A 23077-nucleotide genomic window follows, 5' to 3' on the forward strand; every position below is an offset into this window, starting at 1 on the left:
GCCATACAACATCGCCGACCTTATTGTCATCCTATAAAATTTTCCCTTAAGCTTTAGTGGCATACGACGGTTACATAACACGTCGGGTGCACTCTTCCACTTCATCAATCCAGCTTGTATTCTATGGTTGAGGTCTCCATCTAATTCTCCGTTCTTTTGCAAGATAGATCCTAGGTAGCGAAAGCGGTCGCTCTTTGGTACTTCCTGGTCTCTAATCCTCACCCCTAACTCATTTGGGCCTCCATTTGCACTGAACTTGCACTCCATATATTCTGTCTTTGATTGACTTAGGCGAAGACCTTTAGATTCCAACACTTTTCTCCCAAGGTTAAGCTTCGCATTTACCCCTTCCTGAATTTCATCTATCAACACTATATCGTCTGTGAAAAGCATACACCAAGGAATATCATCTTGAATATGTCTCGTTAACTCATCCATTACCAATGCAAAAATGTAAGGACTTAAAAATGAGCCTTGATGTAACCCTACAGTTATGGGGAAGCTTTCGGTTTGTCCTTCATGAGTTCTTACGACAATCTTTGGTCCATCATACATATCCTTATAGCTTGAATATATGCTACTCGTACTCCTTTCTTCTCTAAAATCCTCCAAAGAATGTCTCTTGGGACCCTATCATACGTTTTTTCCAAATCTAAAAAGACCATGTGTAAATCCTTTTTCATATCTCTATATATTTCTATCAATCTTTGTAAGAGATAGATTGCCTCCATGGTTAAGCGCCCTGGCATGAACCCGAATTGGTTGTCCGAGACCCATGTTTCTTGCCTCAGTCTATGCTCAATGACTCTCTCCCAGAGCTTCATTGTATGACTCATTAGCTTAATACCCTTATAGTTCATGCAATTTTGTATGTTGCCTTTATTCTTGTAGATAGGCACCAAAGTGCTATTTCGCCACTCATTTGGCATCTTTTTCATTTTCAAAATCCTATTGAAAAGGTTTGTGAGCCATGCTATACCTGTCTCTCCCAATAGCTTTCACACTTCGATCGGTATATCATCTGGGCCCACTGCCTTTCTATGCTTCATCTTTCTAAAGCTACAACCACTTCTTCCTTCCTAATTCGGCGCTAAAAGGAGTAGTTTCTACACTCTTCTGAGTTACTCAACCCCCTCAAAGAAGTACTCATTTCATGTCCTTCATTGAAAAGATTATGAAAATAACCTCTCCATCTACCTTTGACCGGGTTCTCTGTAGCAAGAACTTTTCTATTCTCATCCTTGATGCACCTCATTTGGTTTAGGTCCCTTGTCTTCTTTTCCTTTGCTCTAGCTAGTTTATAGATATCCAACTCTCCTTCTTTGGTATCTAGTCACTTATACATATCGTCATAAGCCGCTAGCTTAGCTTATCTCACAGCTTTCTTCGCCTCCTACTTCGTTATTCTATACCTTTCACCGTTTTCATCGGTCCTATCCTTGTATAAGGATGTACAAGATAGAACCTATGGTTGAGATCAAATCTAATGGTAAAAGAAAAAAAGATTTGACAGCCCAAAATTAAATCTAATGGCTAAAATAATTAAGAAAATTGTTTAAATCAAATTTAACTTAAAACTTTATAATACCTATGTATTTGTATGATTTTTAATTACTTATCGGAATTTAAATATTTATATTAAAATGTTAATAAAAAATTAGGATAATCTACATAAATTTATTTTTGAAAAAGTTACCAAAAAAAAAAGCTAAAATAATTATTTAATAGTTTCGGTGTAAAATCTTAAGCTATAAGTGTTGGAGGAGAAAAGTTTTTTTTTTTTTTTTTTTTATGAAGAAGAAATTTATTAAAGCTTAAAACCTTTAATACAATTGCTTTCCATACAATCAAAATTAAATGCCTCCATAGCTGAAATCGGAAGACAAAAATCCCAAAAATGTGGGTTGGTAACAGTGAAGCCCACATGAGCTAATGCGTCCGCCACAAAATTAGTCTTCCTATAAATATACTTCCAACTGATATGCTGAAATTCATAAGTCAACCATTTGATGTCCTCTATGATAGGTTTATGATGCCAAGGGGACATCCAAACATCTTGCACCACCTGGATGACAAGCTTAGAATCCCCTTCCACCATCAGCTTCTTCACAACTTTGCGCCTAGCGAACAAAAGCCATTTCTTTAAAGCAACTGCCTCCGCAACCAAAATGATGGCGTCATCAAGGTTCAATGCTCCAACACCAACAGGTTGCCCTTCCTCATTTCTAAGAACAAAAGTAGCTGCATAACGATCCAAACTAACCGACCCATCAAAGTTTAATGGGAACTTTAACGAAAAGCTCTCGGTACTGTTCACTTTAACGAAAAACCACATTTTTACACTAAAAAGTCAATCCTGGTACTATTCACTTTACTCTTTATTTTGTCCTTATTATTAAAACTCAAAGTTTTCAAGCCCTTTTCATTAGTTTTCCTAAGTTTAATTTCACATAACCATGGGAGATGTTCTTATGGAGAGAGAAAGAGAAAGATAAAGTGTGAGTTTACAGGGTAAAAATAGGATAACACGATTGTGATAGAATGTGAGTTTACAGTGTAACAATAGGATGACACGGGTGTGAGATATACAAAAAAAAGTAAAAAGTTGTTTGTTCGAAATTACTTTAATGCCCCATATTTTTCGTTTCTCACAATTTTTTTCAGTTATGCATCAAACGTTATAATTGTAATTAAGGAGGGTGCTTTTGTGAATATTTACAAAATGGAGGCTAAAGTGGTAGAGAAGAGAGAGACAAGAGAAACCCCCAAAAGGGCCGTAAAAGGTTATGAAATGACGTGGGTGAAGATCTTTTTTCTACTTCTTCCTCTTTTTCTTCGTTTATGGGACTGCTACAGGAGCGATCCCTCCCCCCTCCCCCTACTCTCTCTCTGTCATCGTCCACCTTTAACTCTTTTCACAATTTCTCTGTCCCACTTCAGGTACCGTACCTTCAATCCATCTCTCTCTCTCTCTCCTCCCTTTTAGATCTCAGTTATGGCTTTTCCGGGTTGGATCCAACTTGGGTTCTTATTTTTTTCTTTTCAGATTGTCCTAAATTATAAATTCTCCCCCATCTGCTAGTGTTACGTACAGCTACCTGATTTCATTGCATAATTTCATCTAATTTACTTTTGAATTAGTTGAGAAATGGGTCTTACTTGTACGTGTATGAATTTTTGTATGTTTGCACTTTTACCCATTTGTTGGGTTTCTGAGAATTGATCAAAGCAATGAACTTTACTAACACTTGCTTCATATGTATTGTTTTTGTTGTTGGGTAGGTGTTCATAGATAGGATTAGCTGAGACGGAATCGAATTGCTGCCATGGAGTTTCATTATTGTTTCTTGGGTTGCAAAATGAGAAGTTTTGATACGCTGAATTAAAGGCAATAAGGTTTTTCCAAACTGGGATTTGGATTGGCATTGCAATCAATAAGTTTCTTTGCGAAGGCGTTATCAGCTTACTGATTTTGGGGCTCTAATCCGTTCAGTTAAGTTGGTACCGTCTTTGCATCATGCCATATTATATTCAGAGACTCTATAATGTATGCAAATCTTCATATACGCCGACCGGACCTTTGTCAGAAGAAGCCCTGGAAAGAGTTCGTGTCAAACTAGGTATGATCCTTTAATATTTTTTTTATGATAATCCAAACATTTTCAAATTGTGCTTGCCTTTTCTGCTACTTCGTGTTGTGCTGTGCTAAATATATGCCATGCCTAGTTGGAATGTTTGAGACAAAGATCAATGCTGTTTTAAAGCAAATTGTTTATTTTCAGCAAGAAATATTGAATTGAAAACCTTAAAGAAACAAATATACTAGGTTCTGGGACAGTTTTGGAGTTTCTGTTCTACCCGCCAATTGAAGTGCTCCCCACTAAGTCATAAACTGGAAAGCAGTTATCGATTAGTTTAGTTAACTTGCTAATCTAGCTATTTAGGAAACCGAAGACTACAAGTCAGAAATGAACATCAAAACACATGAATCGTTAGCTAAACATAGAGAAAATGTAAATATTTGAGATTTATAGTTCTTTCAAGTTTAAAGTAATCCCAAGTTCACACTTAGAAGCTAACGGGGCAAAAGATGAAAGCACTTTAGAACATATATAATAATAAGATTGATACTTATTTTGCTTTAACAATCCCTTGTCAATTTTACACCCTGCTGCTGTGAAATTCGTAATAGATTTGATCTATAAGTTGGTTGGATTCCATATAGTACTATGTCATGTCAGATGCTACTGCTAATGCTTGCTGGGAGTTTAGTAGATTGGATCATCCGTTCGCAGACATCACACCCATTCCTTGATGACTCCATGACTTGATTTGTATTTTATTGGTTTCTTGTTGCTTGCAGTTGATTGATTTTCTTGTGGATTAGAGTCTGAAATTGTTTTAACTTGTGTTGAATATATCTTAAAGAGGAAAGTTGGATAGGTCATTTATGGTTAAGTTATCTGGTATAAGGAATCCAAGCCTCTGATATAGCACATCCATAATTTAACATAGAGAAAGGCCAAGGAGACTTTTAAAAGTGGGACACTATCAGCAATTTGTCTTCTTGAGTGGTTAGATGTAATTGTAATTAGGTAATATTAACAACTTAAAGCTCTTTTGTTTAGGACTTTTTTCTAATTGTCTCATGCATAAGTAATGGTTTAAATACTTAAATGCATATTACTCTACATTTCTATTAGAGGCTTGAGCTCATCTTTGTGAGTTTCATATGCTTTTCTTGAGTTGGCTTCATGCCTCGTTAACATGCTAAGTACACCATGTCAAATGTAAAAAGGATTATAACTCTATTTCTTTTGTTGTTTTCTAATAGATGTGGGACTACTGGTCGGGCATGTAAAGGCCCTGGTCTGAAGGCCTGATCGGACCCGTTCGCCCTGATGTTGGGCTGGGTTCAGGCTTGCCGGTGAGTTGGGCTTGGGCTGGGTGCTACAGTCCAACCTTACCCCATATATTTCTATTTTATTAGTCATATTATTATAAGTCAAGGGTTGGGCTCAGCCTTGACCCTCTACAACACGGGTTGGTCTTCCCCGACCCAAAAGGTGATCAGGCTTATTGGCCATCAGCTGCCTTAACTCATTTAACCAGCCCACTGAGGCATTAAAAAAAATTATTTGGTGCCAAGGGCCTATGTGGAAATCTTGAGCCATTAGAACTACAAATCTCTTTATAACTAACATGTTTCCCTTGTGATGAAGGGTTACCTTTTACTAGAAATAGATGCTTATGAATATTATAAGAGCTTAAGACATTTAAACTAGTATTGGATATCTTTAGACACCTAAGTACACTAGTTTAATCCTTACGTTCATCTTTGATATTGTCTCAAGCTTCTTCACAAGCTGGAAAGCTTTTTGCACGAGCCTTAATGGTTCTAGTTTTACCATTTCTCAGGCACCTCATTTGGCAAGCTTTTCATGAAGGGTCACCCTTTTTGTTTTGTTATACAACAGTATTTCTGAGGCACCTCATTTTTCTTTCTATCCATCAGAGTAGTTTGAAATCTTATTGTGAACCCCTGTTTTGTTCTGTTTTTCAAATTTAACCCTGCTTATGTTTTTTATTTCAGAGAAAATTAAGCCTGCAGATGTAGGTCTCGAACAGGAGGCACAAGTGGTGCGTAATTGGTCAGGTGCTATGCCTGAGCATAATGGAATTCAGCAGTCACTTCCACCAATCAAATACTTGCATTTACATGAGTGTGATAGCTTTTCTGTGAGTACAGGACTACAAATCATCAGTTATTGGTTAAAACTTGTTTGGGTTCCATTTCAATTGTGAGATTTCAAATTTAGAGATTTTAGTTTATTCAAAGTTAAATTTCGTGAGAATAATTATTACCAATACATAAAAGTTTGTTTTTATGTGGGATGAAATAGATATGCATGGATTTCAAATGATTCATTGATTTCAAATTTATAATATTATGTTAAGTCTAGTTGTTTCAAATACGTTGAACTTAGTATTTGTACATTTTCCTAACAAAAATAAGCTTTTTATTTTTATTTTTATAGGAATAATAAACCTATTATTAACTGCAAGACCATATTTATAAATCTCCTCAACCAACGTTAGAGTTTTAACTATTATATAATCTCATAAGTCCGCACAATCAATGCTCACTTAGAATTAGAAATCTAAGTGTCAGAAGAAATAGACTACAAAACTGATTTACTGGTATTGAGCAATTGCTTTTACTTTTGGCAGATAGGAATTTTTTGCATGCCGCCTTCCTCTATCATACCTCTTCATAATCATCCTGGAATGACTGTGTTGAGCAAGCTTCTATATGGTACATTACGTGTTAATTCATATGACTGGGTTGATTTTCCTGGCCCTGCCGATCCATCAGAAGGTGTGATTTTCAATGTCTCTCATCTACTTTACAATGTTGGTTAATGTACTGTTTCCTTTACCTGATACCTCATTTGCATGATTTCAAAAATTAAACAGCATACTGTTTCGTATCTAGCTTGTTCTATGCTTTCACATTTTTTGGTATTCTCTTAACTGTTTTTTGTTGGTTGATTGTGCGGGAGTGGCAAAGAGTCTTTCTTCTGGTTAGATCTTAAATATTTCACTCTTATTAGCCTTTAGGTAGTAAAAGAGGGACGCAAAATGACATTTTGCAAGTTGAGGAAATTACGCATTCCCCCAGCTTGATATTGACCTAGTCTCAGCATGCAGATAAGTATGAACTTATCATGGTGTATGCTGTCTGTAACCTACTTGAGACATGTCACGGTTTGCATTAAGGGTGGTTGGTGAACATGTACGGTCAATTTTAACGTTCTGATGAAATGAGTCCAAAGTTTCACGATTTTTGTTATACTGTTGGTTGCAAGTTTAGCAAGGCTAAGGATTTGGTAAGGGGTGGTATCCTAAGGATTGGTTGACTGCTGCTGCTATGCTGCTTTCCAGCAACAGGGCCATGCAATCTCCAACATGATCTGTGGTTATATTAACTGCCCTCGTCCATTTGGGAAGGGGTGTGCATTGTAGCACCAGATAGACCAGATAACTTGAGGGTCTTGTCTTGATGGGCACCTGGGAGCCAATGCTGGGGATGAAAATCTTCTTCCAACGTGTTTTTTGTTGTGGAAGAACTTTAGAGTGAGGTTTAAGGATTCTATTTGAGCTCTTTTTGGCATTTAGTAATATATCATTATATTTTTTTTGGATTTCTTTTAGTTAGTTTTGACTGTTCCGAATGCAATTATGGAAAGATGGGAATGAGCTTGCTGATTTACTTTGTCTCTCTTACCTATTTCACCATCCGTGTTTCAAAAGTTGGGAATGTTTCTCTTGTGATTGTGAGTGAGATGGATACGTCATATTGTTAACTGGGGATATGTGAGTTGTTAGCTTGGAAGGTTGGTGTTGGATGTACTGTGTTTTAAATTTTTTATAATTTTATGTTTTAATCGTTTAGAGGAGAGATCTCACCTAAGAAATGTTGAGGGATGAACGACTTTGTTTAGTTCACGATCTATTCATATTTTGGAAATCTGGATTTTTGCAGCGAGACCTGCAAAGCTGGTCAAAGACACTGACATGACCGCGCCCTGTCCACCAACAGTTCTTTACCCCACAACTGGAGGCAATATCCATAGCTTTAGAGCTGTAACTCCCTGCGCCATCTTTGACATCCTAGCTCCGCCTTACTCTTCTGAAGAAGGACGACACTGCAGTTATTACCGGAAGTCCTCAAGAAGAGATCTGCCTGGTAATGAAATTTGTCTACTTTTCTGGTTATTAGAGTCGCAAATATTCCAATTGGTCCTAAAGTCAAGGATAACTGATAACCGCCAAGTACATTTCGTCAATGTTGCTGCTGATATTGATATGTTTTTTTGTTCGTTTGTTTGTTTGTTTGTTTGGAATGAAGCTGATCTTGAGCTCGATGGAGTTATAGAGCCTCAAGTGACTTGGCTAGAAGAGTTTCAACCTCCCGAAAACTTTGTGATTCGCAGAGGGCTGTACAAGGGCCCCGTTATTAGAACTTGAGAATTCTTGTTACACTGCTAGCTGAATTTGCTTTTTTCAAGATAGGAAACATTGAGGGGAACAACAGTGGCAATAATTTTGGGTTATGTAAGTTGCGCATTTGACTTGTACATAATAACTACGCCGTTGTAGTCCGATTTGCTGACTTTGCATTGAACTAGGAGAGTAGTCGATGAAAGTTGTCAAAAAATGAAATCATGGACATTCACATTCCCGTTGGCAGTGTGACGAACGATCGTATGTGCCTCGGTTGTATTCTTCATTAAAAGGTAGTTCTTGCAACCAACCTTTCTAAGTGTTTTTCACGAAACTGCAGTCTGCAGTGTCAAGTTCCTCACAATTCTGACCTCTATTGCCGTGGGCTTCTAATGCAAATCTGGGGACCAGATGGTCTATAAGTTTTGGGCTTCAAGCAGGGAGGGCCGATTAGTATGCGTATCCAAGCCCATTACACAAGTAATTCATGGTTTAAGTCTTATTTTTATTAAGCTCTAAGGTGTGAAGTGTCGAAATTTTCATGTTAGCAGAAAAATGAGATTGGTGTGGAGTTCAAAAGGGCATGGCAAATAATAAGTCTTATTTTATTTTTGGTACAATGATGTGTAAACATTGCAAACTTTCTTTTATTTTTCTTTCTATGACCATGAAAGGGGAAATATAAAATCCAATATTGAGAAGAGAAATATACGACTATTAGTGGTCGGCGCCATCTTCGCATTGTGCTAATTAATGCATATTTAATTATCATACCATCTAATATGCTTGAATTTCTTGAAACCTTGTTTTGTTAATACCTTTGAATTACAAACAACAAATTACAGAAGTGTTATACATATAAAAAGAAACGGAAATTACAAGGCACACATGATTGTACTCCCTTCTCCCTCCCTCCCTATATCCCTTGACGTCATCATTGATGACCAGTAATTACTCATATAGTACTAGAGCCACAACCTCCATCCCCGCCCCCATGGTCGCCTCCACCATGCCCCCCATGGCCATCTCCTCCGCCCCCATGACCGTGGTGGCCATGTCCTCCGCAGCCTGTTCCATCTCCAGCAGCACCATAATAATAAGACGCACCAGAATAATAAGACGCACCAGGATTCTTCTTCTTGCTAGACGACTTACCGCAAGAAAATATGACAACTGATATTACAGAGAAGGACATTAAGATCATGCAGAAAAGGAAAAAACCACAAGCATCTGGAAGCAGTAAATCTGCATGACTAGCAAATACAGAAACAATGTTCTTGCTGCTCCTAGCCATTTTATTTATTTATTTGGCGATCCAAACTTTACGAAGAGGAATTTGTATATAGCTCCTAGCTAGCTACAGCTTTGATATAAATAGAATTTTTTAAGATGAGTGATTTTATCTCCACCATTGCATTACCATCATGCCCCCCCCCCCCCCCCCCAAAACCCCCAACCCCCAACCAACTCAATACTTTTTGTTGGTAAAAAAAACATGTTTGCGATATCAGTAAGGTGTATCACTAATTTATTTCTTGTGGCATTATCATTAACTCTTCTAGTTGCTATTGTCAACTTTGAAAGGGTATTTTTTTTGTCATGAAATTTCTGAAGAATTGATTGAGAAATCAGATGAAAGATTAATAGATGAATGATAATGTGTTACTTTGAGAGAGAGAGAGAGAGACTTGTTGGTACTGGTAGTGAAGTTGTCATGCAACGTCAAGAAATATTTTAATATGTTGTATGAAAGATCTGATAGATTAATATATAAGTATTTTGTTTAATAAATTCTTTTATTTTTTTAATTTGTGACTTTATTATTTGAAGATGCCACATCCATACAGATCTCTGACTTGGTCCTGGTTTCTACGAGGATCACGTGCGTATGTTGCCAAAGCTTGTGGGGAATTATGTTCATAATTGGCTTTTGACTTTGTCTTGTGAAAGTGGTCCATTAGGCAATGCACTCAGTTGATGATTTGATTCGAATATATGAATACGATCTAGTCAAATTTCATTTTATCAAAAGTGTATAAAGTTTTTAAAAATAAAATAATTAGAGGTTGTTTGATTAGTTTTTATTTTATTTTGTTTATAGGACGAAAACTTATTCTCAATTGTACGAGGATTTTTATTATTTTTATTAAGCAATTGGGCATTATTGCCCTCCTACCTACCTAAATGGATTAGCCACGTTTTAATTTTTTTTGTACTAAGCGCGTGGCCTTCAAGCACGAGTGGAGGAGATTTACTGACCAAAAAGTGAACGTGAGACCGCATTACACGCCATTTAGCTTTTGCTCAAACACCGTTGGATTTCTTAGATCTGACGGTCCACATTAATCAGTCTTTTTGATTAAAACAAAATTTTGAAAATAAAAGCAACTTGAAAATGTATTTTGTTATACCTTGTCATTTTATATCTATCTCACCATCCATCCTTCACTCTTACAATTTCTCATTTCCGATCATATATGTACTTTTCCTACATTTTAATCACACCAAAAAAACAAAAAAAAAAACAAAAACAAAAAACTAAATAATTATCAAACGAAGTTTAATATTGGCACCCTCAAAATCTTGTGGAAATTGCATGTGGAGTGGGTACACATACACCACTACAATTGGACGCTGCCGCCAGAGATCGCACTTATGGTCATTATGCTCGGGTTTTGGTGGATGTTGATTTAATGACTAATCTTCCAATATTATTTCAACCAGAACATTGTGTTAATTTGTTTGTGGTACTATTAGATAACTAAATACTTATTTATCTGAATGAATTATTTCAAGGATGGTTTTTCAATGGACTTTCAAACGAACAGTTCAAATTATGAGCAATATCATGAAATGTGTGCAAACAAGTAATTAACGTCGTATTAACTTATTATTTAGTTAGAACTACTCTATATTTATATATGGACAACAAGAAGTTCTCCATTTGTATCCAATTAGTTTTTTAATACAATGTTAACTACTCATTTGGCCTCACTCCACCACGTTATCTCATGATTTAAACCATTTAATATTTAGGTCATTATTTGATGATTATTTTTACTAAAAAAGGAAAACTAATGAAAATAACAATAAGAATAAAATAAAGAGTAAAGTGAATAGTCGATGAAAGTTGTCAAAAAATGAAATCATGGACATTCACATTCCCGTTGGCAGTTTGACATTACACAAGTAATTCATGGTTAAGTCTTATTTTTATTAAGCTCTAAGGTGTGAAGTGTCGAAATTTTAGTGTTAGCAGAAAAATGAGATTGGTGTGGAGTTCAAAAGAGCATTGCAAATAATACGTCTTATTTTATTTTTGGTACAATGATGTGTAAACATTGCGAACTTTTTTTTATTTTTCTTTTCTATGGCCATGAAAGGAGAAATATAAACTCTAATATTGAAAAGAAAAATATACGACAGCTAATGCTCGGCGCCATCTTCGCATTGTACTAATTAATGCATATTTAATTATCATACCATCTAATATGCTTGAATTTCTTGAAACCTTGTTTTATTAATACCTTTGAATTACAAACAACAAATTACAGAAGTGTTATACATATAAAAAGAAAGGAAAATTATAAGGCACACACGACTGTACTCCCCTCTCCCTCCCTCCCTATATCCCTTGACGTCATCATTGATGACCAGTAATTACTCATGTAGTACTAGAGCCACAACCTCCACCCCCGCCCCCATGGTCGCCTCCACCATGCCCCCCATGGCCATCTCCTCCGCCCCCATGACCGTGGTGGCCATGTCCTCCGCAACCTGTTCCATCTCCAGCAGCACCAGAGTACGTACCACTATTCTTCTTCCTGCTTGACGACTTACCGCAAGAAAATATAACAACTGATATTACAGAGAAGGACATTAAGATCATGCAGAAAAGGAAAAGACCACCAGCATTTGGAAGCAGTAAATCTGCATGACTAGCAGCTATAGTAACAATGTTCCTGCTGCTCCTAGCCATTTTATTTATTTATTTGGCGATCCAAACTCTAGGAAGAGGAATTTGTATACAGCTCCTAGCTAGCTACATCTTTTGATATAAATAGAATTTTTTTAAGATAAGTGACTTTATCTCCACCATTGCATTACCACCATGGACGGAGCCACTTGGGGCCACGGGGCGGATGCCCCTCCACTCAATACTTTTTGTTGGTACAAAATACATGTTTGCAACATCAGTAAGGTGTATCACTAGTTAACTTCTTGTGACATTATCATTAACTCTTCTAGTTGCTACTATCAACTTTGAAAGGGTATTTTTATTCATGAAATTTCTGAAGAATTGATTGAGAAATCAGATGGGAGATTAATAGATGAATGATAGCTTGTTACTTTGAGAGAGAGAGAGAGAGAGAGAGAGAGGGAGACTTGATGGTACTGGTAGTGAAGTTGTCATGCAACGTCGAGAGATATTTTAATATGTTGTATGAAAAAATCTGATAGATTAATATATAAGTATTTTGTTTAATAATTTATCTAGTTTTTTTAATTCATGACTTTATTATTTGAAGATGTCATATCCATACAGATCTCTGACTTGGTCCTGGTTTCTACACGAGGATCACGTGCGTATGTTGCCAAAGCTTGTGGGGAATTATGTTCATAATTGGCTTTTGACTTTGTCTTGTGAAAGTGGTCCATTAGGCAATGCACTCAGTTGATGATTTGATTTGAATATATGAATACAAACAACAACAACAACAACAACAAAGCCTTTTCCCACTAAGTGGGGTCGGCTATATGAATCCTAGAACGCCATTGCGCTCGGTTTTGTGTCATGTCCTCCGTTAGATCCAAGTACTCTAAATCTTTTCTTAGAGTCTCTTCCAAAGTTTTCCTAGGTCTTCCTCTACCCCTTCGGCCCTGAACCTCTGTCCCGTAGTCACATCTTCGAACCAGAGCGTCAGTCGGCCTTCTTTGCACATGTCCAAATCACCGGAGCCGATTTTCTTTCATCTTTCCTACAATTTCGGCTACTCCTACTTTACCTCGGATATCCTCATTCCCAATCTTATCCTTTCTCGTGTGCCCACACATCCCACGAAGCATCCTCATCTCCGCTACACCTATTTTGTGTACGTGTTGATGCTTCACCGCCCAACATTCTGTGCCATAAAACATCGCTGGCCTTATTGCCGTCCTATAAAATTTTCTCTTGAGCTTCAGTGGCCTACGACGGTCACACAACACGCTGGATGCACTCTTACACTTCATCCATCCAGCTCGTATTCTATGGTTGAGATCTCCATCTAATTCTCCGTTCTCTTGCAAGATAGATCCTAGGTAGCGAAAACGGTCGCTTTTTGTGATCTTCGCTAGATTGCTCCGGTCATTAGTGTGGATAAGTATATAAATGGATAGAGATAGGAAAGCAAACACAAGATGTACGTGGTTCACCCAGATTGGCTACGTCCACGGAATAGAAGAGTTCTCATTAATTGTGAAGGGTTTACACAAGTACATAGGTTCAAGCTCTCCTTTAGTGAGTACAAGTGAATGATTTAGTACAAATGACATTAGGAAATATTGTGGGAGAATGATCTCGTAATCACGAAACTTCTAAGTATCGGAGTGTGGTGTCGTCTTAACTTGCCTTATCTGTCTCATAGGTAGATGTGGCATCTTCTCTGGAAGTACTCTTCCTCCATCCAGGGGTGGTATCTTTAACTGGTGGAGATGCACAAGGTAATGTATCAATTTCACTTGAAGCTTACTTGTAGTTTCAGGCTTGGTCAAGCGCGATACAAACCATGTAGTAGGAGTCCCCCAAGTCGCCGAGCTAGGGGGTCTGCTGAAAAAGGTGACAGACAAGGTAAGCAATCAGAGCTCCGACTGATTGTTCACCTTCTCCCCATCTTGCAGCAGCATGAAGGATAAAGAGAAGAAAAATGAGAAGAGATGATATGAGATACTTTTGCTTTTGAAGAAGTAACTTTCCACAGGCTTATTCTTGAACTGAGCTGGAGGGTTTTCTGGTTTCCTCCAGAGTATAAGGCCGACTGAAGAATTTGAGGGTCAAAACAAGTCCATCAAATCTAGAGTACGTTCCACCCTGCTGATATGGGATACTTTTGCTTTTGACAGAGTAATGGATGTATCGGCACGTGTGCTGTTACGCTTGTCTCCACATGCTTCCTTGTATCCTTCGCACTTGCCCTATCTGTTCCTCAAGCAGATGCGTAATCTTCCCTGGAAACATAACATGTTGAAGATGAGTACTCGAGAGCAATGCCAGGTAAGTAATCAGGTAAGGGGTTCCAGGCAGTCAGTTCCTGGCTGGAAGCTTGATTCCAAGTGCTGACTGATTGCTCTCTTTCTCCTTGTCTTGCAGGTAAAAACAAGGCCAAAGGAAAAGACAGGGAAAAAGCATGATATGGGATACTCTTGCTTTTAACCCTGATGATATGAGATATTCTTGCTCTAGTATAGCTTGTTTGCAGAGGTATTATCGGGGGGAAAGAAAGCTGAATATTTCGAAAGGCTTCGTTGGGAGTGCCCTCTTAGATATGATGAAGGGTTGAGCATTTTTGCAGGTCTGCCTGTCCGTTGGGGATGGAGGTCGACATATATAGGAGTCTCCCTAACAACAAGTAGTAATGCTATTCCTTTACCCTGCTTGGTCATAGCACGGTAGTGGGAGCTGCCAGTTTCACATGTTTTAACTCTGTCAGAACACTTTGAAAAAGTGGTCTGTGGTATCTGGCTCTCGAGATTCGGAAAACGATGCCTCTTCGATTTTTGAGAAAGCAATCATGTTGGGGGTCTGGCTCTCGAAATTCGGAGAGCAGTGTCTCTTCGATTTTTGAGGAAGTAATCATGTTGGGAGTCTGGCTCTTAAGATTCGGAGGGCGGTGCCTCTTCGATTTTGGAGCAAGCAATCCTGTTGGGAGTGTTGTCTCGAATGTGAGTAAAGGTTGGGCATGTTTGCTAGTCTACCTTGCCACGAAGCACAAAGGTTGACACACAGGGACTTTCCAATTATCCAGCAATGGTACTGTTCCTTTACCCTCTCTTCGCTTTTGAGAAAGTAGTCATGTTGGGAGTCTGGCTCTCGAGATTCGGAGGACGGTGCCTCTTCGATTTTGGAGCAAGCAATCTTATTGGGAGTGTTTTCTCGAATGTGAGTAAAGGTTGGGCATGTTTGCTAGTCTACCTTGCCACGAAGCACAGAGGTTGACACACAGGGACTTTCCAATTATCCAGCAGTGGTACTGTTCCTTTACCCTTATGGGTAATAATATGGTAGCTAGACCTTCAAAATTTATGTGTCTAAACTTTGTTAGTGCTGTTTCTTTGCTATTCTTTTACCTTTCTTGGTCAGAGCGATGTAGTGGGAGCTGCAAGCTTCACGTGCTCAACTTTGGCAGAGAACTTTGGCAAAGTTATCTGTGGTACCCATGAGCTATTGTTGCGTGTGACAGGTGCTGACAAGGCTAGAAAAGTAGGTGCCTCTTCGATTTCTGAGATCGGCCCTCGTGGTCTCTGAGCAGCCCAGCTTTTGAGAAAGCGAGCGCCTCTTCGATTGATTCGGAGAACGATGCCTCATCGATTTTTGAGAAAGCAATCATGCTGGGGGTCTGGCTCTCGAAGATTCGGGAAGCAGTGTCTCTTCGATTTTTGAGAAAGTAATCATGTTGGGAGTCTGGCTCTCGAGATTCGGAGGGCGGTGCCTCTTCGATTTTGGAGCAAGCAATCTTGTTAGGAATGTTTTCTCGAATGTGAGTAAAGGTTGGGCATGTTTGCTAGTCTACCTTGCCACGAAGCACAGAGGTTGACACACAGGGACTTTCCAATTATCCAGCAATGGTACTGTTCCTTTACCCTCTCTTCGATTTTTAAGAAAGTAGTCATGTTGGGAGTCTGGCTCTCGAGATTTGGAGGACGGTGCCTCTTCGATTTTGGAGCAAGCAATCTTATTGGGAGTGTTTTCTCGAATGTGAGTAAAGGTTGGGCATGTTTGCTAGTCTACCTTGCCACGAAGCACAGAGGTTGACACACAGGGACTTTCCAATTATCCAGCAGTGGTACTGTTCCTTTACCATTGTGGGTAATAATATGGTAGCTAGACCTTCAAAATTTATGGGTCTAAACTTTGTTAGTGTTGTTTCTTTGCTATTCTTTTACCCTTCTTGGTCAGAGCGATGTAGTGGGAGCTGCAAGCTTCACGTGCTCAACTTTGGCAGAGAACTTTGGCAAAGTTATCTGTGGTACCCGTGAGCTATTGTTGCGTGTGGGAAGTGGGTGATTGAACAGTAAGATTCATGTGTTTTCTACTTCCCCAGAAGTCTTCGACAGAATGCCCATAATTTCCGCAAAGCTGAGTGTGCGTGTGACAGGTGCTGACAAGGCTGGAAAAGTAGGTGCCTCTTCGATTTCTGAGATCGGCCCTCGTGGTCTCTGGGGAGCCCAGCTTTTGAGAAAGCGAGCGCCTCTTCGATTTCTGAGATCGGCCTTCGTGGTCTTTGAGCAGCCCAACTTTTGAGAAAGCAAACGCCTCTTCGATTTCTGAGATCAACCCTCGTGATCTCTAAGCAGCCCAACTTTTGAGAAAGCAAACGCCTCTTCGATTTCTGAGCAGGCGCCTCTTCGATTTCTGAAGCTCCGTCGAGTGCATATTTTTATAGGGGCTGGCATTAAGTTCCAAAGCACACTTGAATCTCCACCAGTAGAAGCTTCATTCTTGCACTTCTAAGATCTTGATTTGTCCGACCTCTTCTCTCTTCAACACCTTTGAAAATGTCTGGCCCCTCTGACCGTCGTTTTGACTTGAACCTTGTTGAAGAGGCAGCCCCGCCTTCTCCAGACAACATATGGCGCCCATCCTTCGTCTCCCTTACTGGTCCTCTTACCGTTGGGGATTCCGTGATGAAGAATGATATGACCGCTGCGGTGGTGGCCAGGAACCTTCTCACTCCCAAAGATAACAGACTACTTTCCAAACGGTCTGATGAGTTAGCTGTTAAGGATTCGCTGGCTCTCAGTGTTCAGTGTGCAGGTTCTGTGTCTAATATGGCCCAACGCCTATTTGCTCGAACCCGCCAAGTTGAGTCATTGGCGGCTGAAGTGATGAGTCTCAAACAGGAGATTAGGGGGCTCAAGCATGAGAATAAACAGTTGCACCGGCTCGCACATGACTATGCTACAAACATGAAGAGGAAGCTTGACCAGATGAAGGAAACTGATGGTCAGGTTTTACTTGATCATCAGAGATTTGTGGGTTTGTTCCAAAGGCATTTATTGCCTTCGTCTTCTGGGGCTGTACCGCATAATGAAGCTCCGAATGATCAACCTCTGATGCCTCCTCCTTCTAGGGTTCTGTCCAGTACTGAGGCTCCAAATGATCCCCCTCCGGTGCCTTCTCTTTCTGGGGCTCTACCGACTGCTGAGACTTCTCCTAAGCAACCTTTGTGAAGGCTCCCTCTTGTGTGTTTATTTTGACTCATGCATATGTACATATTTGTAGCTTATCGGGGATATCAATAAATAAGCTTTCCTTCATTTCAACGTATTGTGTTAAATACACCAAAGCCTTCTTCGCTAAGTTCTTTGAATTTTCTTTTGTTGAAGCTTGTATGTTGAAGCTTTCTGAGTGGAGCATGTAGGTTGGGGTAGTGTTCCCTTAATTTCCCGAGTGAGGAAAACTGATCTAGTCAAATTTCATTTTATCAAAAGTGTATAAAGTTTTTAAAAATAAAATAATTAGAGGTTGTTTGATTAGTTTTTATTTTATTTTGTTTATAGGACGAAAACTTATTCTCAATTGTACGAGGATTTTTATTATTTTTATTAAGCAATTGGGACATTATTACCCTCCTACCTACCTAAATGGATTAGCCACGTTTTAATTTTTTTTGTACCAAGCGCGTGGCCTTCAAGCACGAGTGGAGGAGAGTTACTGACCAAAAAGTGAACGTGAGACCGCATTACACGCCATTTAGCTTTTGCTCAAACACCGTTGGATTTCTTAGATCTGACGGTCCACATTAATCAATCTTTTTATTAAAACAAAATTTTGAAAATAAAAGCAACTTGAAAATGTATTTTGTTATACCTTGTCATTTTATATCTATCTCACCATCCATCCTTCACTCTTACAATTTCTCATTTCCGATCATATATATGTACTTTTCCTACATTTTATCACACCAAAAAAACAAAAAAAACTAAATAATTATCAAACGAAGTTTAATATTGGCACCCTCAAAATCTTGTGGAAATTGCATGTGGAGAGGGTACACCACTACAATTGGACGCTGCCGAAAGAGATCGCACTTACGGTCATTATGCTCGGGTTTTGGTGGATGTTGATTTAATGACTAATCTTCCAATATTATTTCAACCAGAACATTGTGTTAATTTGTTTGTGGTACTATTAGATAACTAAATACTTATTTATCTGAATGAATTATTTCAAGGATGGTTTTTCAATGGACTTTCAAACGAACAGTTCAAATTATGAGCAATATCATGAAATGTGTGCAAACAAGTAATTAACGTCGTATTAACTTATTATTTAGTTAGAACTACTCTATATTTATATATGGACAACGAGAAGTTCTCCATTTGTATCCAATTAGTTTTTTAATACAATGTTAACTACTCATTTGGCCTCACTCCACCATGTTATCTCATGATTTAAACTATTTAATATTTAGGTCATTATTTGATGATTATTCTTACTAAAAAAAGGAAAACTAATGAAAAGAACGATAAGGACAAAATAAAGGGTAAAAATGAATAGTAACATAATTGATTTTTTAAGATAAAAATGTGACTTACTGACTTTACATTGAACTAGGAGAGTAGTCGATGAAAGTTGTCAAAAAAATGAAACCATGGACATTCACATTCCCGTTGACAGTTTGACAAACGATCGTATGTGCCTCGGTTGTATTCTTCATTAAAAGGTAGTTCTTGCAACCAACCTTTCTAAGTGTTTTTCACGAAACAGCAGTCTGCAGTGTCAAGTTCCTCACAATTCTGACCTCTATTGCCGTGGGCTTCTAATGCAAATCTGGGGTCCAGAGGGTCTATAAGTTTTGGGCTTCAAGCAGGGAGGGCCGATTAGTATGCGTATCCAAGCCCATTACACAAGCAATTCATGGTTATAGTGCTACACTTGTGAGAACTCAAGGGCGGCCTAATATCAAAATTTTTACTTATTTATTAAACAGTTATGTTTACCTTTTCAAATGTAACATAATTGTAAGTTATTAAAGTATTTTTGTTTAAATTTTTTATGAAGAAATAGTTCTAAGGGTTTAGAGTGGAGCGAATATTAAGCTCTAGGGTGTAAAGTGTCAAAATTTTAGTGTTAGTAGAAAAATGAGATTGATGTGGAGTTCAAAAGGGCATTGCAAAGAATATGTCTTATTTTTATTTTGTGAACTTTAACGAAAAGTTTTCTGATACTGTTTACTTTAACGAAAAATCATATTTTTACACTAAAAAATTAATCATTGTACTATTCACTTTACCTTTTATTTTGTTCTTATCAAGGTTCTAAAAAACACTAGGCGCTAGTCGGGCGGCGGACAAGGACCTAGCACCTAGGTGGCATAGGCGGATTTATGTAAATTTATTATATATCTTATAAATAAGTGTCTATTTACACCTAAAAATATATATATACTTCTATGAATAATAAAAGAATGATAAAATACAAAAATAAAAGTAAAACAATACACAAAGTATATACATCCAAAAAGACATAACCCAAAAAGAGTTTAGTTATTTACAAATAAAACCCTAACCTAAAGATGATAAAAAATTCGACAACCATCTCATAGATATTTTGTTTAATTTATTATATATTCTCAATTCATTGAATCATTTCTGATTCTGACACCCAACCCAATTACTCTCATCTTCTTTTTCTTTATGCCATCAACTCCAAAGTCACATCCCTTCTCGCACTTCTCCCTACCCAAACCCAATTATTCTCATATTCTTTTTTTTTATGCGGTCAAGTCTCCATCCCTTATATTCGCTTCTCCCTTGGTTTAAGCAAGCCTTGCCCAGTTACCCTTTCCCTGTGGTGTCGTCCTGTCATCAACCAAACAAGCCTTCATCTTCATCAAACCGCAGATCCCAACCAACCCAACCCAAAAATCAACTAAATTGTGTAAGTCAATGTAGTGGTGATCCCCGACAGCGATGGATTCAAGAAGTTCCAGACAGCTCTTTCTCTTCTTTCAACAACAAAATTGCATATCTTTCTCTCCTTCCTCAACAGATCACTCTCTTGTCGTCAGTACAAAGAGTTTTTTTTTTATAATTTTTTTTTGCTACAAAACCAAGAGGCCGCCTAGCCTGCGTTGCCCACCCAACGACCGCCTAACCCGCCTAGATACCGATTAATAGTCATTCCCATTTGTTGAACAATTTCATAATAATCGCGGCGGAGGCCCGTTGTCCAACGTCTAGGCGGCCAAAAACATTGGGAACTTTCTTTTATTTTTCTTTCCTATGACCGTGAAGGGGAAATATAAACTCTAATATTGAGAAGAGAAATATAGGACAGCTAGTGCTCGGCGCCATGAATGTATTGTACTAATTAATGCATATTTAATTATCATACCACCTAATATGCATGAATTTCTTGAAACCTTGTTTTATCAATACCTTTGAATTACAAACAACAAATTACATAAGTGTTACATATAAAAATAAAGGGAAATTATAAGGCACACGCGACTGTACTCCCCTCTCCCTCCTTCCCTATATCCCTTGACGTCTTCATTGATGACCAGTAATTACCATGTAGTACTAGAGCCACAACCTCCACCCCCGCCCCCATGGTGGCCTCCACCATGCCCCCCATGGCCATCTCCTCCGCCCCCATGGTGGCCTCCACCATGCCCCCCATGGCCATGTCCTCCGCCCCCATGGTGACCTCCACCATGCCCCCCATGGTGGCCTCCACCATGCCCCCCATGGCCATCTCCTCCGCCCCCATGGTCGCCTCCACCATCATCCCCACCGCCATCTCCTCCGTCCCCACCGCCATCTCCTCCGTCCCCATGATGCGTATTCTTCTTCTTCTTGCTAGACGACTTACCGCAAGAAAATATGACAACTGATATTACAGAGAATGACATTAAGATCATGCAGAAAAGGAAAAGGCCACAAGCATCTGGAAGCAGTAAATCTGCATGACTAGCAGATACAGAAACAATGTTCTTGCTGCTCCTAGCCATTTTATTTATTTATTTGGCGATCCAAACTTTAGGAAGAGGAATTTGTACATAGCTCCTAGCTAAGCTAGCTACAGCTTTGGTATAAATAGAACTTTTGAAGATAAGTTATTATATCTCCACCATTGCATTACCATATATGGAGCCACCTTGGGCCCATGGGATACCCCTACTCAAATTTGTATTTCAGCCGAAAAATGTATGTTTGTCGCATCAACAAGGTGTATCACTAGTTTATTTTTTTTGTGACATAAGCATTAACTCTTCTAGTTACTACTGTTAAAGTTGAAAAAACATTTTCGGTCATGAAATTTTTAAAGAATCGATTGAGAAATCAAATGGGAGATCAATGAATGAATGATAACATGTTATTTTTATAGAGAGAGATTTGATGGTACTGGTAGTGATGTTATCATGCAACGTTGAGAGATATTTTAATATGTTGTATGAAAAATATGATGAATTAATATATAAGTATTTTATTTAATAAATTTTTTAATTTGTGACTTTGTTGTTTGAAGATGCCTACTACACGAGGGCCACGTGCGTATGTTGCCAAGGCTTGTGGGGCATTATGTTCATAATTGGCTATGGTCACAGCAGGATTTACATATTGACTAATCTCAAATGCAGCAGCTAAAGTGAAGGATTTACATATTTACAATAGGTTTTGCTTAAATTCTTACTTTTTCATTTTTATGAAAACATAAATAGGGCTTTTAGATTTTAGGGTTTTAATAATACTGTTTTTAGATTTTAATCTAAATGGTTTTCAAAATATAATATAAGTCCCTATTTTTAAAACTTACCATATTTAAGTAATTATAGCACATTTATTATTTATACCATTCGAAATTCTTTATCCATCCATAATTAATGTTTTTTTGTGCTCCAATCATATTAATACATAAAAATTTATTCAAAATTCAAATTCTTATTATTATAAAATTCTACAACAAAACAAAAATAATTTATACATAACTTTCGGTACCTTATTTTATTCATAGGTACAGAAGTATTAGTACTAATGTATTAGGACATAACTTTAGATACCTTATTTTACTCATAGGTACATAAGTATTGGTTCGTAAATTTCGGTACGAATGTATCAATACATAATTTTCGATGTGAATGTATCGGTATAAATGTATCATTACATAACTATAGTATCTAAACATACACAGCCTCCTTTTTTTTAGGGAGTTTTAACAAAACACTTCTGGTACTGTTCACTTTTAACGAAAAAACATATTTTTACCTTTTCCAATTACTATTCACTATACCTTTATTTGTCTTTTTTCATTAAAACTAAAGTTTTTTTTTTAATTTTTCGTTAGTTTTCCTACAGACTCCACCTCCGCCGCCTCTTTTTTTGAAGTACATACTCCACCTCCACCTCAACATGAAGCACCGCCGCCTCCACCTCCACCTCCACCTCCGCATGCAGCGCCGCCACCACCTCCACCTCCGCATGCAGCGCCGCCACCTCCACCTCCGAATGCAGCGCCGCCACCTCCACGTCCACGTCCACGTCCAAATGCAGCGCCGCCTCCACGTCTTTCCTTGTTTGATCCTTCGTAATCACCACAGGCAAATATGACCATTGAGATAAGTGAGAGGGACATAAGAATCATGCAGAGCAAAAGCAGACCGCCAGAGTTGTGATCTGGCATCATGATACCCACTTCGCCTGCATGGCCACCACCTAGACCAACGTATGTTCTAGCCATTTTTTCTCACTGTGTTGCAGACTAATACAAGATTATACAGCTTCACTATATATGTGTGTGTGTATGTATATATACCTATAATGTTAGTGCCGTATTGAATTGAAATCATACTTTTCAAAGTATTTG

At 38.3% G+C, this 23077-nt stretch overlaps 3 protein-coding genes across 13 annotated transcripts; 1 reads left to right on the plus strand and 2 right to left on the minus strand.

The window, feature by feature from the left end:
* The first annotated feature begins 2825 nt into the window (after positions 1-2825).
* On the plus strand, positions 2826-8317 carry LOC126612230 (plant cysteine oxidase 4-like). Of its 3 annotated transcripts, none has more exons than XM_050280599.1 (6): positions 2826-2940; positions 3283-3620; positions 5594-5739; positions 6232-6379; positions 7547-7750; positions 7913-8317. In XM_050280599.1, exons 2-6 carry the CDS (start codon positions 3518-3520, stop codon positions 8029-8031), a joined length of 720 nt encoding a protein of 239 aa, XP_050136556.1. In that variant the 5' UTR covers positions 2826-2940; positions 3283-3517; the 3' UTR covers positions 8032-8317. The 3 variants fall into 3 exon arrangements, with proteins under 3 accessions (XP_050136556.1, XP_050136558.1, XP_050136557.1); XM_050280601.1 differs by lacking the exon at positions 2826-2940 and adding an exon at positions 2977-3179; XM_050280600.1 differs by lacking the exon at positions 2826-2940 and adding an exon at positions 2977-3161.
* A 431-nt stretch (positions 8318-8748) lies between these two features.
* On the minus strand, positions 8749-21331 carry LOC126612231 (uncharacterized). Of its 9 annotated transcripts, none has more exons than XM_050280603.1 (3): positions 20813-21331; positions 11701-11745; positions 8799-9009 (listed from the first exon to the last, which is right to left on the minus strand). In XM_050280603.1, the coding sequence occupies exons 1-3, from the start codon at positions 21222-21224 to the stop codon at positions 8963-8965; spliced, it is 504 nt and encodes a 167-aa protein (XP_050136560.1). In that variant the 5' UTR covers positions 21225-21331; the 3' UTR covers positions 8799-8962. The 9 variants fall into 9 exon arrangements, with proteins under 9 accessions (XP_050136564.1, XP_050136560.1, XP_050136559.1 ...); XM_050280602.1 differs by having other exon boundaries at positions 8799-9036; XM_050280607.1 differs by lacking the exon at positions 11701-11745 and having other exon boundaries at positions 8749-8809; positions 20634-21329.
* Positions 21332-22618: 1287 nt separating this feature from the next.
* On the minus strand, positions 22619-23077 carry LOC126611977 (uncharacterized). Its single transcript, XM_050280273.1, has one exon. The coding sequence runs from the start codon at positions 22949-22951 to the stop codon at positions 22619-22621; it is 333 nt and encodes a 110-aa protein (XP_050136230.1). The 5' UTR covers positions 22952-23077.

The sequence above is a fragment of the Malus sylvestris genome, chromosome 17 (assembly GCF_916048215.2).
Source record: "Malus sylvestris chromosome 17, drMalSylv7.2, whole genome shotgun sequence".
Classification (NCBI taxonomy): domain Eukaryota; kingdom Viridiplantae; phylum Streptophyta; class Magnoliopsida; order Rosales; family Rosaceae; genus Malus; species Malus sylvestris.

What these genes read in the sequence shown, in the direction of transcription:
- LOC126612231 (XM_050280602.1), bottom strand. Translation starts at nt 21,224, where the DNA reads ATGGCTAGGAGCAGCAAGAACATTGTTTCTGTATCTGCTAGTCATGCA. An exon ending in AGGCCACCATGGGGGCGGGG is followed by an intron (nt 11,746 to 20,812) that starts GTGGAGGTTGTG and finishes ATGGGGGCGGAG; the next exon opens with GAGATGGCCATGGGGGGCAT. An exon ending in AGGCGACCATGGGGGCGGGG is followed by an intron (nt 9,037 to 11,700) that starts GTGGAGGTTGTG and finishes ATGGGGGCGGAG; the next exon opens with GAGATGGCCATGGGGGGCAT.
- LOC126611977 (XM_050280273.1), bottom strand. Translation starts at nt 22,951, where the DNA reads ATGGCTAGAACATACGTTGGTCTAGGTGGTGGCCATGCAGGCGAAGTG.
- LOC126612230 (XM_050280599.1), top strand. Translation starts at nt 3,518, where the DNA reads ATGCCATATTATATTCAGAGACTCTATAATGTATGCAAATCTTCATAT. An exon ending in ATGAGTGTGATAGCTTTTCT is followed by an intron (nt 5,740 to 6,231) that starts GTGAGTACAGGA and finishes TACTTTTGGCAG; the next exon opens with ATAGGAATTTTTTGCATGCC. An exon ending in CTCAAGAAGAGATCTGCCTG is followed by an intron (nt 7,751 to 7,912) that starts GTAATGAAATTT and finishes TTTGGAATGAAG; the next exon opens with CTGATCTTGAGCTCGATGGA.